Below are 12,896 nucleotides of genomic sequence, written 5' to 3'. Positions count from 1 at the left end.
TCCTCCTTAAACAAAGAAGCAAACCAGAAGCCAGGCTCCGTCTACCACTGATTGGGGAAATTACTTCTGGACCTTTAATGAATGAAGGGGAGGTTGGGGGTTGCTGTTTGCAGGACACCAGCAATTTTGACCCATCAGAAGGAAAGTCTAGCAGTTTGTGAGAGATGCAGTTGCCCTAGAGTGGTAACGAGAGGCTGCACTAAAGTCCTCATCAAAGTTTTAGAAGATTTAGATAAGACAATAGTGCGACACACAGTTGAACCTTTAAGGCTTTAGTGCCATTTTCCTTCTGAGAAAGAATACTTCATAATCTAAGTGAACACCAAATAAGGAGAATGATTATAGGTGCTGATAATAGTGCTGCCGTGTTAATATGCACCGACTCTGGAGCAAAACTGCTCCATTACCGTGCGGAGACTTTCTGTTTCCTACAATTTTCTCAGGCTTCTGGAAATATCAATATTAGTGAAATAATTGATTTTGACAAAAAATCTTTTGTAGACCCACTTTTGTCTGAAGTCAGACACCCTGCTGGGAACCTATCCATACTCAACATCTCTGGGTAAATATTGCATTAGAAAGAAAATCACAAAATCACACCTTGACCCGAGGGTGTTCCGAGAGACCTCGGGTCTTTTTACACAAGGCAATCTTCATCAGTCGCAAGCACAACCCGTCAGACATGCTAGTAACACCACCTGAATAAAATTATGCAACTCTAATGAAAGGCACTTGCCCAACTTGGTCCTTCCAGAACAGCCGACTGATATTAATAAACTGAGACAGACAAAAAGCTCCCCCTTGGAGAAGTTTATACATAATGCAAGTGAATCCTGAGTCCTAGCTTCCTTTACTGCATTCAATTCAAATGTTACACTAAATTAACAAGTAACAAATTAACAGTGTGTGATTGACTTGTCTCCTCAGATCCATGAAGCCAATGTGAATCACCTGTTCAAACAGTCAAACACTCGCCTGGCTGCCTTTGATACAGCAATGTGTGTGTGTGTGTGTTTGTGTGTTGGCAGAGGCAGTAGCAACAAGTCTGATGGCTTTGTGGGTTCAACAGTGGCGGCTCTTTTTGAACGCAGGCCCAGCTCTGTGCCCTCGGCAAGCCGCGACAGGAACAGCAGCTCATCTCTCCTGTCAACACAGCTTGTGTTTGCCAGAAATCTATTTAGCCGAGCTGTTTGGATGTGTGCAGGTCTGTGTATGCTGAATAAAGAGTGATGCATTTTTTTCTTTATTCTAGGAAGGAGAGCAGCTAATGACACAACGCACACACACACACACACACAGCAATGACCTGACATGCACATACACACAAATGTCACAGGGTGGGGATCTCTTTGAAGATCAGACAAGTACAGGTGGTTTTGAGAAATGTATGAGCAATTAGTATGTAAGGATTTGGGATTGTTAGGAAGGATGGGAACGGTGGGTATGTTTATGAGTTCAGGAATGTGGGAAGCTGCTCACAACCCTGTTTTCCAAAACGCTGTAACACTTTGTAACATGTAAACAAAAAACAGACAGCAATGATTTACTTGATCCCAAACTTTGAGAAGGAAAGATATGGTGGATTTCAAAATGCTGTGAAAACTTGGTGAGCAAATGGTTTAGAAAAAAAAAACAACAACAACAAAACAAAACATAAAACTACAAATGTTTTAGTGATCATAAAAAATATTCAGAGAATTCAGTGGCATTCCTGTGCACAAGAACAAGACTGAAAACAAGTCATGAATGGCTGTGATGTTCAGCCTCGGGCTGCACTGCATTAAAACCAGACAGTTCTGTACAGAGTCAACGCACAGGCTCAGGAACACATCACAGGAGCAGGAAATAAATGTTAAAATACCAAAAGAAAATTATTAATTCCACAGACTTCCTTGTACCTGAGAGATAATTTAAGGTGAATTAAGGGGAAGTGGAAAACTGATCTATTTTTATGGCCAACTTGCGCTTCTACAGAGGCACATTTAGGGCTTGAACATTATATACAGTTTACCAAACCACATCCTGCATGTACTACATTAATATGGCTTTGTAGCAAAATAATCTTGGTGCTTAACTAGCTAGCGTGCAGTAAACACCTGCCACCCACTGGAAACATTTGATACATTACAAATGAAACATATGCGAGAAGGACGACAAACCGCTGAGCAGAATGAGAAAGAACTTCACTTTCAAACAATAAGCCCTGTTTTGGATGTGTCATTGAAGGTTAAACACACAGCAAAGAACAATGAACATCAAAATGACATAAGATAGGTATCCAGTAAATAAAGAGTAAAAGAAACTGCTTTAAAGCAGCACTGAAAAGGCTGCACTTCCAGCGATGAGTAGCGTACAATCTGTACTTAAAGCTCCTACAAATAGCCTTAAGGGAACAGGATGTGGCTCCCACTGTGGACTAACTGCTAACCTCTGTGTGAGCACGCATTTGTTTCTCAAAACAAAGCGCTGTAACTTTGCCCTAGACACGATAGGAAGCTACGGAAAGAGTCTTTCACACCACTTGCTAATGACGGACGCACACATGCTCAAAGGTGAACACACGTGTACTGCATTGGCTGGCTGGGCTGTCACTGAGCTGTGTTCAAAGAGGAAATGACTGTTTCCGTTCTCCTGTGACAGCTTTATGGTTAAATTGGTTTAGATTATTAGATTTAAGTGTGTGCACAAGGCAGTGCGCTCCAATAAAGCACCTGTTAAAACAAACCTGAACTGGGTGAGTTAATTATTTGCAATGCAAGGAGATAGATCCTAGAGGGGGTCAACATTACTTAGTTACAAAAACTTAAAAATCAGCTTAGTGCCAGTCAACCGTGTTGAGGAAAAGATGATACAACTCCTTGCCGTCTTGTCAGAAGGTGGATCTCAAAGCATAACGAGCCTGAACTGAGCGCAGATGAGCAGAAATGATGAGTTCACAGATTCAACAATTCTCCAAATAACAGGAACAGCAAGCTTATACTTGCTTATACAGCTACATCAAAGCACAGCATACAGCTCGGGCTGGCTTAACCTCAAACTCTGAATTACACACATTTGTCCACTACAGCCAACATTCATGGCATTTCTTGAGAGCTAATTATAAACATTGTTTACCACACAGTGCAGAGAGCTGGAAATGCAGTTCTAAATGTATGCACTGTGTGAGACAATCCCCAGCACTATATCAATGCAGTGATGTTGCGATAATATCTGTGCAATACTGATTTTTCTGTGCTGAGGATGAAGAGGATGTACCAACAGAGCAGTAAGGCTGTTGAGATTAGAAAAGGACTATTATTGATTCCTTGGAAACCACAAACAAAAGCATGTACGATTAAAGTAGATGGCAGAGTACAGGTAACTTGTCAGCTTGAGCTGAAGCCTTACAAAGGCTAAGTGTATTTGTTTTGTGATTTCAAAGCTGCTGGAAAAATCACAATTACATAAACCATTAAAGAAAAAAAAAAAAAAAAAAGGGATCTTGAATCAGAGGATTAAAGCGTGCCACAGGATGAGGAGAAGTCCTACTGTAAGCCTAAAGATGGAAAGGATCAAACAAATGGAAAAAGTGAAGCAAAAAGGAATGGTACAAGGAAAAAGGTCGTTAACAACAGAGCTAAAAATCTCGAAAAAGGTAACTAAGATCATGTGCTGGTGAGATACCTAAATTAGACTGTCCATAAACATAATGGTATGCATCCTGTGTCCTTGCATAAAAAGGCTCAAATAAGCAACAGCTTTGGTTTAGAGCCTTGCATTGAGAGTTTTTAGCGTGCTTTGGTTTCATTGTGGTTTCCAGCCCAAACCAAAACTGAACTCACCTTAAAACTAAAGTGGTCCGCTGTGTTAAGTGAAACAGCCAGCTCAGTCTATAGCTTCTGGGGGTCCGAGCAAAAAGTGCAGACACACGGAACAACAATGAAATATGGGGGATAAAGGGAAAAAGGTTTCACATTTGCAGGATTACTACAAGTGGCTTTAAATGCCTTCAGCGTAAACCATCTGCCACAAGCAGTGAAACCAAACAATCTCGTCACCAGAAGCGGTTTTCAGTTTTAGCTTACATGTGACTACTCTTCAGATTGATCTCAGAGTATTGCTTCAATAGCAACGAATGGCCTTACTTCCCTGATTGACAACCGTAACACTTTTTGGAGTTTTTCAATCCTGTAAACTTACCGAGCGAGAATGTGGTTGCGTTTGATGTTTGTGCCGTGGAGCTGCACGGCTCAGACGAGGTGGACCGAATTTCCGGAGGGCCGACTTAAAGCAATTTTGAAAACGAAACGGCAGCCCCAAACTGCGAACAATCACAATTACAGCTGCCTGGAGGTCATTAGCACTGTGTACATGTCAGGTCTCTGAGTTTACAAGTGGTAGTGTCTTACCACTTAAGTGCTCCTCTGAAGAGGAGCCATTTGTGCAAGAATGTCTGAATGGAGGGAGGTAGCAGTAAAACTTGGAGGTGCGCAGCAGGGGATTACAGTTACTAAAGCTCCACTTATAATATTCCCCCTCTTTGTTTTTAGGAGGGAATCTGAAGCGGTCCCCGATTTGTGTTTTTTGTTTTCTTGACACATACCACAACCTCTCCTCCCATTGAGGTCACAGTGATTGATCGATTCCTGGTCTCTCTGAGGTTATTCGGTATGGGAAGCACAAATCTTCAAACTTCCACGATTGCAAAGATGAAAATCGTGCCAATGCTTCACCGCTTCACAACACTACAACCTTTAAAACCAGCAGGTGCAGCAAAGTCTCTGGGAAGTAACAGGTGACGTGTTGAAAGATCACAAGCAGTGTCACAAGGATCTGCTTTTATCTCATTATATATATAAAAAAAAAAAAACAAATGAATAAAAAACTAAACAAAAACACAACAACACAAACATTGGTTCTTTTGGTGACCTTTTGACAATTAATAGGTCGCCTTAAACTCTCATAAATACATCATTAATCAACATCCACTCTATTGGAACACAGCACCAAAGGAACCCAGTGTACAGGTCCCAGTGTAAATCACAGCAGGCTATGTAGGTGAAGCACTTCTGAAACACAACACTCGTGGCAATCAGTGACATCCGGACACCACGTTAGTCACTTGGTTCACGTTCAGAATCCATGTTTACAAGTATGTAAATGTTTATGAATGCATGTATGCATGCAACTGGGGGATTCTCCACAGATGTTTGGGCTTAAAAGAAGAGCCATATACCTTCCTGCAGTTCATCCACAGTGAAAGGGTTGCAATAAACTTCTTTGGGATAAAATGACAAGTATGTAAACCCAAAAATCTGGGCACCACACGGGGTGACACAGCTCACTGGCTCACACCAGTATTCCAGCCATCGGGAATTTACATTTAAATTTCTCAATAATGTGGAGACCCTTGCCATTCTAGAGACTCGATATTTTAGCTACACTCGATTTTTTTGGCATTACCAAAAGACAGAAATATTGGCTACACTATAGTATTTTGTTACTTTGGAATAAGAACCCCTGGCGGCATTTCTATTAAAGGAGAAGTACTTTCTTCGACAAATTGTCTGCATCCATCATTTATCTCTCTGCCCTGCAGCCAGCAGCGAAAGCTCCTGTAAACAAACAGGAGAGATAGAACACCGACACTCCACCTTCAAACCCCGTGTTTACCACCGGCTGTATATCTTTCACTGGATCTGTTTAAAAATATCCCCACATATACAAACACATGCAGGCTGTGTGTGCATGAACTGTGAGTGCACACTGTGCATGAAGGAGAAAAAAAAAATTTGCAAATTAGACCCAGGAGAGAAAAAAAAAACTATATCAGCAATCGTGGAAATCGCGTTTGAGCACATGTGTAAACAGCATGTAATGTGGCAATCAACCAGCCTGTTGCCGTTGTGGGGTCCAATTTTAAGGCAGAGTGAGAAAGTTAGCTTGTAATCAGGTAGACAATGAGGGATAAGGGAAATTGGAAGCTTTGTGATGCTTTGGGACTGTGTATGTATTAAAAAGGACAGGCACAATTAGGAAGAAGGATTAGATGTGATCACGACTGGATTTCTTTGCGTGAGTCTGCGTGTTTGTGGAAGTGTCCGAAACTCTAAATAACAGATTGGGAAACTGTCTTGCTAATTTGTATTCTGGCCAGCTTTCCAAGACTGCACTCTAGGCTCATGAAAATCTGCAATAAATGAAGGATAGTCCGGCACATTTACCACCGGCTAGCTGAGTCATTCGGAACTGCGCAAGTGTGTACCACCCACTAACCTTTCAGGGAAAAAAAAAAAATTACACTTGCTTTCATAACCACAGAAGGCAAGTAAAAAAGGTTTTTCATCCCTTCCAGCTCCAAGTATGCAGGTTACACAAAGAAATTCCCGGCTGTGAAAGCTCCCGAAGGACAACTGTCCAGAGTTACATTATGTTACCCTCTAGCACGAACAAAATGGATCGAGTAAAGGGGTGCAGGGGGGGGGCTTGCTGCTACATGATGAGGATTTCCTGCAAATAGTTCTTTACCAAAAGTATGATTGTTTTATTCCATTAAATACCTGTTTGTGTGGTAAGAAGTAAAGGAAAATAGTTTTAAAATAATGAGCACGCATATATTTAAAAAAATTCATTATTACAATTATTTTTTTTAGGAACGTTTTTCCTGAGATCACGGGAGGTGAAATCAAACGTGCAGATAAAAACATCTTGGTGTTTACTCTGCATTTTTCCTGCTGCTAGTGAATGAGATACAATGAAGACAGGATATCAGTCTTTTGACGGGTTTCTTTCATGTTGCTGCCAAGGCAGAAAATCCAACAGCAAACAGATATTGCTCTCCTAGTAACACAAGCAGCTTCATGCTTCACTAAAGGTATATGCTGCATCTTCTTACCAAATAGTTTAATGTGAGCAAACAAATTAAATGCCTGTGTGATGCATTTTTAAATAAGCACATAAAAGCTCGCTGCAGACAGTTCATTTATCATTTAAACCAACGTGACGTGCTACTTATTATACACAACTTTCGAAACTAGTGTCAAATTAAAGCATTCCCTAAACACATCGGCTTACAGTCATAACAACACCTACCACCACTGAGACTTTACCGGGGAGCAACGGTCAGCACTAATGAGGAAGGCAGCCCATTTAACATCTGGACCAAAGCAGTTTAAACCGACAGATTGCACAACCGACCGACTCTGCTATTCTAGGACTGTAGACTCTTAGCAACAAGCCTGAACAGTTAGAGGGGCTTTTTTTTTGGATTGTAATTCTATAAACCACCTCACTACACTGATATCCATTAATGGATTACTTTTACACTGAAAGAGTTTCAAGGGCACAAGCTGCCAAAATAAAAATGGAGCAAACTGTTTAGAATAGCAGTACAGATGAATTGCATTCGATTTCCTGCCATATAAATAGCGTGTCCCATTATGTTCCTGTTTTCTGGAGGTCAAACATGGGTGTCTGCACATGTGTCAGTTTTATTCTGCCATGCTGTCATCGAGCCTCAAAACAGAAGACACTGATGATATTTCTGTTTCCTGATAATTAACGCATGAGTTGCATTCCTCCTTCCTCAGCAGATCAAAGAGGACTGAGTCAGACGCCGGGGGCCAGATCAATTATCCAGGCAGCCATTTTCACTGTCCTCTCCATCTGACACGCCACAAAAATCTGGGCACTATCAAAGGCTGAAGAAAGCAGTTTTATTTTATTTTACCGTCAACTTCCACTACTCACTCTTTCCTCAGCTGTTAACCCTTTACTCCATTTGACATTATCCTTTCCACCTATCCATTTTCTTTTGTCCTTTAACCAAAATTCACACTACTACTTTGTTTCAGTTTGTTATGCCATACCCTAACTGTATTGTCCATTCCCACCCACCCACCCTTATTCTGTTTTTTTCCACTTGTGACTTTCTATTTTGACAAAAGCCGCCTTGTAAAAATTCCAGCTGGGATACGGTCTCTGAAATTCACTCGGCTGTGTCAGAAAATAAAGCAGGTTTCCCAAATCCTGTGTTTTCTGATGAGACTTTTTTTCCAAAACAAAACAAAACAACAAAAATAAATGATTATTCTGCCTGCTTAAAAATACACTCCCTACTCTGATTTTTAATAAAATTACAAATGTGAGTTTTACAACACCAACATTAACAACAACAACAAAAAACCAAAACCCACACAAACAAACATCTGCTTTAAATTCAACACTCCTCCCCACGCAGGAGACCTCTGTGTGCACCTTTGCACCACTTCCTGTGTTCACAGTTTGATTGCTCACTGGAAATCCAAATATGACCACCTGCATGTGCTCTTTTTAGATTTCACCACAGACAAACATCAACTTCTGTGTCAAACTGATGCAGCTTTCATGTCGAGGATGATCACTGGAGCCAGACACTAAAGCTACGACCTGAACACCAAACTGTAGTTTAGAGAAAGCACACAGAGTCCAAACCCAAAGGTCAGTAGTGTGACCAGAAGCATGCTAACCACTCACACCTCTGTATGTCTGTCCTTTCTCACAAATCCATTTAAATTTTACTTATTCAGCGCCAAAATCTCAACAACAGTTGCCTCAAGACGCTTTGTATTGTAAGGTAAAGACCCTACAATAAAAGAGAATAGAACCCCCAAAGTGAGACCAGGCAGGGAGACACGATAAAAGGCACACTGTGGAAGAAAGCCATGGATTAATAATAACTAATGACTATTTTCAAAGTGGTGTATAAGCACCACTTTGGAAATTCCAAGTGGAAGTGTTGCTGTTTTGACAACTGAAATTTCAGTGTGCATGCAAGTGGCCAGGGAGCGATTCAAACCTAGGAAGAGTGCTCGAAGTGATGCAACGGTGCACAGAATGGCCTTAAAGGGGAAATCGTCCAAATTTAAAATCAAGTCAAGTTATTGCCCTTTATGGGTGAATTTGTGACCTCCACTCACAGAAGGAGGGAGGACTGGTTTTGCTTAACACTGCATATGTTGAGCTTTATAGAAGCACTCAGCAATAATGTAAATCCATAAAGATATAAAACATGCTACAACTTAAAAAAAAAAAAAAAAAAAAAAAAAGGGGGGGGGGGGGGAGGGGGAAAAAAGGAAAAGAAAGGGAGGCTCTAGTATGTTCCCTTAAATACTTTGAGGCAGGCCCTTTGACTTTAAGCTAAGTGGATTCAAAATAATCCCAGTCAAAGATATATTATAGACTGCTCAACAAGAACAGAATGAAAGTGCCAAGAGAGCTTTTTTCTAACAAAAGGACAAAACGAGAAGAGGAGGTATTAAAAGACTGCCATGTTCGGTAATACTTTCATAGATAACGTAGACACAATTGGGCCATTCAGTCTGACCCTGTGAGATTAATAGGGCAACTCATAACCTGTCAATTAACTGTGCCAATACTAATATTCCATGGGACATGTGATAGGCTTGTTACATGGCAAAGCAAAGGGAAAAAATAAGGTCATTTTTCCTTGAATGTCCTTTCCACATTAAGCATTTAAATCAAATTCAAATTTTATTTGTCACGTACACAGTCATACACAGTACGATATGTAGTGAAATGCTTGGACAACTGCTCGTGACCTAAAGAAAACAAAAAAGGAAAAGGCTATGAATAAGATAGGAAATAAATATGAAAAATTAAAAAGGGTAAATTTAACTAGGAAGGAATAGAATATAAATTAAGGTTAAAAATGAAATAACTGTACAACACAAATTAGAATGAAGGGTAAATTTAACTGGGAAGAATAAGATAAAATATATAAATTAAAGTTGAAAATAAAATAACTGTACAACAAAATACACAATACACAATATAGAACTATATAAGAATGTATGAAGAAATCTAAATATAAATAAATATATACACAATAACAGCAGCTGTACAAGTATTAACCGACAATGAAGACTATATCATTCATCTAAAACATTCCCAATATTAATTTAGTATATGGCATAGTTCTGTGTATTCTTATTTATTCTTTTACAAAGTGGTTTAGATTTCCACAGAAGGTAATCAGGAGGATGTGATTATAGATTATACTGCTCTGATATAGATGTTCAAAGGAGGACAAAATTGTTGCGCAATAATTCAGCTGAGTGCTGATCAAACCAACAAATACAGAGTGAGGAATGTAAGTTCATACATTCTTATATAGTTCTATATTGTGTATTTGGTTGTACAGTTATTTTATTTTCAACTTTAATTTATATATTTTATCTTATTCTTTCCCAGTTAAATTTACCCTTCATTCTAATTTGTGTTGTACAGTTATTTCATTTTTAACCTTAATTTATATTTTATTCCTTCCTAGTTAAATTTACCCTTTTTAATTTTCCATATTTATTTCCTATCTTATTCATAGCCTTTTCCTTTTTCGTTTTCTTTAGGTCACGAGCAGTTGTCCAAGCATTTCACTACATATCGTACTGTGTATGACTGTGTACGTGACAAATAAAAATTTGAATTTGAATGTAAGTGAATGCAAGCATAAGCAGGAATCTTGTTCTATGAAAACTGCTTGCATTTTGGATCCATTTATATTTTAATACTCAAGTAGTTCAAATATCTTCCAGGTTTTGTGTTTGTAAGTTCAAGATTTCAACCTTCATTCATTGGAAGAAAAAACAAAAACAAACAAACAAAAAAAAACACCAAAAAACAAAACAACCCACCCCCCTTCAAATATGTCCTTACCATTTTCTCCTTGTAGACCATTTGTCTGAGCCACTTGAAATCAAGTGGTTTGAAAGCAGATAGAACAAAAAGTGAGTCTTGTTCGTAGTTTTCTGGGTTCTGGATCGCACCCTCTGGATATGTAATCCTTATGGTGGTTTTGGTTCCTACATCTTTTCCATAACCTTTTACTAGAGCTTCATTCAACCTGTCAACGCAAGAAAGACAACAAAGGGTGGAATCAGGAATTTAAGAAAAGCATAGTGAAAAGCACAGGATTATTATTTTCGATATTTAGATAAAACAGCACGTCTGCAAACAGAAAGACAAAGCAAAACCTCCACATGAAGGTTCAGCTGAAGCATAAGCTGGGTCTATGCATAAAGACTGGCCAGAGGAAAACCCAGCTTGCAACCTCATCACAAGAGCTAACATCTGACAACATCTGGGTAAGCCACAGTCATTCTGGAAACGAGTGGAATGTTAAGTGAGCTCTCAGACACAGTCACTAAAGGTAACAGTACATCCAGTTTTATTTTGGAGTTTCCCATTTTCATCTCTAGCTCGTTTAGTTGAATAGTGGGCTGCTGTGCTCGCCTGTGGGCTGATGAGAGTTCACAGTCCGCTCCACTCCAGGGAATGCCCGTCTGCCTGCAGTGAGCTCTGATGTCAGGTGGAGGCAGTGTATAAAGTATGCATAACAAAAGGTCATAACAAAGTATGTTACTGAGTCCCCCCCAAATAACAAAAAACAGAGCAGAGACTTCTCGATATTCCACAATACCGATTCCCAGCTCACTGAAGCAACCATGCATTCCTATTTGGTCACGTGTTGATGATCCAGAAGACATTTTCTTCCCCTCAACTAAAAATTCAAGCTGTCCAAGCCCCCCCCCCAAAAAAAACTTCACACTATTTAACTTATACAGAACACTGCTGTTATACAGAATCCCTTTTATTTTGGTATCTTACCTGACCACCACATCGTATTCGTCTATTCGGGACCCCAGAGACTTGTTGGATAAGATCCCACCATTACCCACGACGATGCATCGTTTACAGCTGAGACTGGAAGGCAGGACAGCCAGACATTAGTCATATTAAGAAGAAACAAGGAAGCAAAAAGAGACTTCATGTTGACGCTGACGAGTAGGGTGCAGGTACCTGTCAAGCTCCTCTCCCAGCCCGTAATTTTTTGTTATAGTCAAAATGCTGTCTATTATTCTCTCTGCAGAGAAAGAAGAAAACAAAACAGGATTTTAAAGACAGGGCAGAACCTCCATACTACAATAAATCCCCATTAAAAATTCATCCACAAGTACATTAAATGCAAAATGTGGGTGAAATTCATTGCCAAGCTTAGAATTTTTACCTCGGCAGTGAATGATGCTCCAAGTATCAAACATTAAAATACTCCATCTACTAATCTGGCACTAGAAATGGAGCTCTGTCATCAGAGTCAGTCACTTTAAGCACTCAGAACGTCCCTTTAGCTCCAAAGACGAGTTGATGTTCTCAAATAATGAAAATGACATATTTGAAAAGCTCAAACTGGGGGAAATCACACTTTTAAAGGCCAAACAGACTGCCAAAGATTTCAACATACCACCCGAGATATAACAATCTAGGTGGTCTTCAAACAGGAAGAGAGAACACCACCCTCCGTTTATTCACTCATAGATAAGGAGTGACCAGTGAACCTCAGGAATAGTGGTGATGGGGATTACAGGAGGGGAAGCTGTTGTATTCTGGAGAGGAGTGAATCTGAGAGAAACACCCATACGGAGTTAAGGATGGTATGCGTGTGTATGTAAAAACTCTGCCATAAAAGCACTCAGAGTGGAATGCTGTTTTCAAACAATCACATTCTCCTGGTTAAGTGGCCGGTGTTGTACTCGTCTCCTTGCATGGCTAGCACCCCTCTGATCACAGGTTGAGAAACGGCGATGTTTAGCCATAGCGTGCATTCCTGCCATGTTCTACGGACTATTGTGCTGGAGTCATAGCTCCAGCATTAGATCTTGCATGCATTTCTTCCTCCTAACCATTTTTAGACCTCTTATATTTATAACTCATCTTCTTCAACATCCCAAATGTGCAGATTCCATTAGAGTTGCACCTATTTTTGTTCCATCTTACATTTGCAGGAATTTGTAACTACGTGGATTTAACAGCTGTGATTTAAAAAAAATAAATAAATAAAATCCTCAATTTGCATCTTCATC

General features: G+C 39.8%; 1 protein-coding gene across 9 annotated transcripts in view; it reads right to left on the bottom strand.

The window, feature by feature from the left end:
* st3gal3b (ST3 beta-galactoside alpha-2,3-sialyltransferase 3b) overlaps positions 1–12,896 on the bottom strand; it is a 50,192-nt gene that overhangs the window by 7,750 nt on the left and 29,546 nt on the right. For all 9 annotated transcript variants that reach the window (XM_085439889.1, XM_085439890.1, XM_085439887.1 and 6 more), the window contains 3 exons: positions 11,836–11,899; positions 11,644–11,739; positions 10,693–10,879 (listed from right to left, as the gene is read on the bottom strand). In XM_085439889.1, the coding sequence (XP_085296015.1) occupies positions 10,693–10,879; positions 11,644–11,739; positions 11,836–11,899 (347 nt within the window). The remainder of the gene's footprint in view (positions 1–10,692; positions 10,880–11,643; positions 11,740–11,835; positions 11,900–12,896) is intronic.

This window comes from Copadichromis virginalis, linkage group LG18, assembly GCF_057382275.1.
Source record: "Copadichromis virginalis isolate Kocher_CV1m ecotype Utaka linkage group LG18, C_Virginalis_male_GT1.1, whole genome shotgun sequence".
NCBI lineage: Eukaryota > Metazoa > Chordata > Actinopteri > Cichliformes > Cichlidae > Copadichromis > Copadichromis virginalis.
This window is presented reverse-complemented; position numbering and strand designations above follow the sequence as displayed.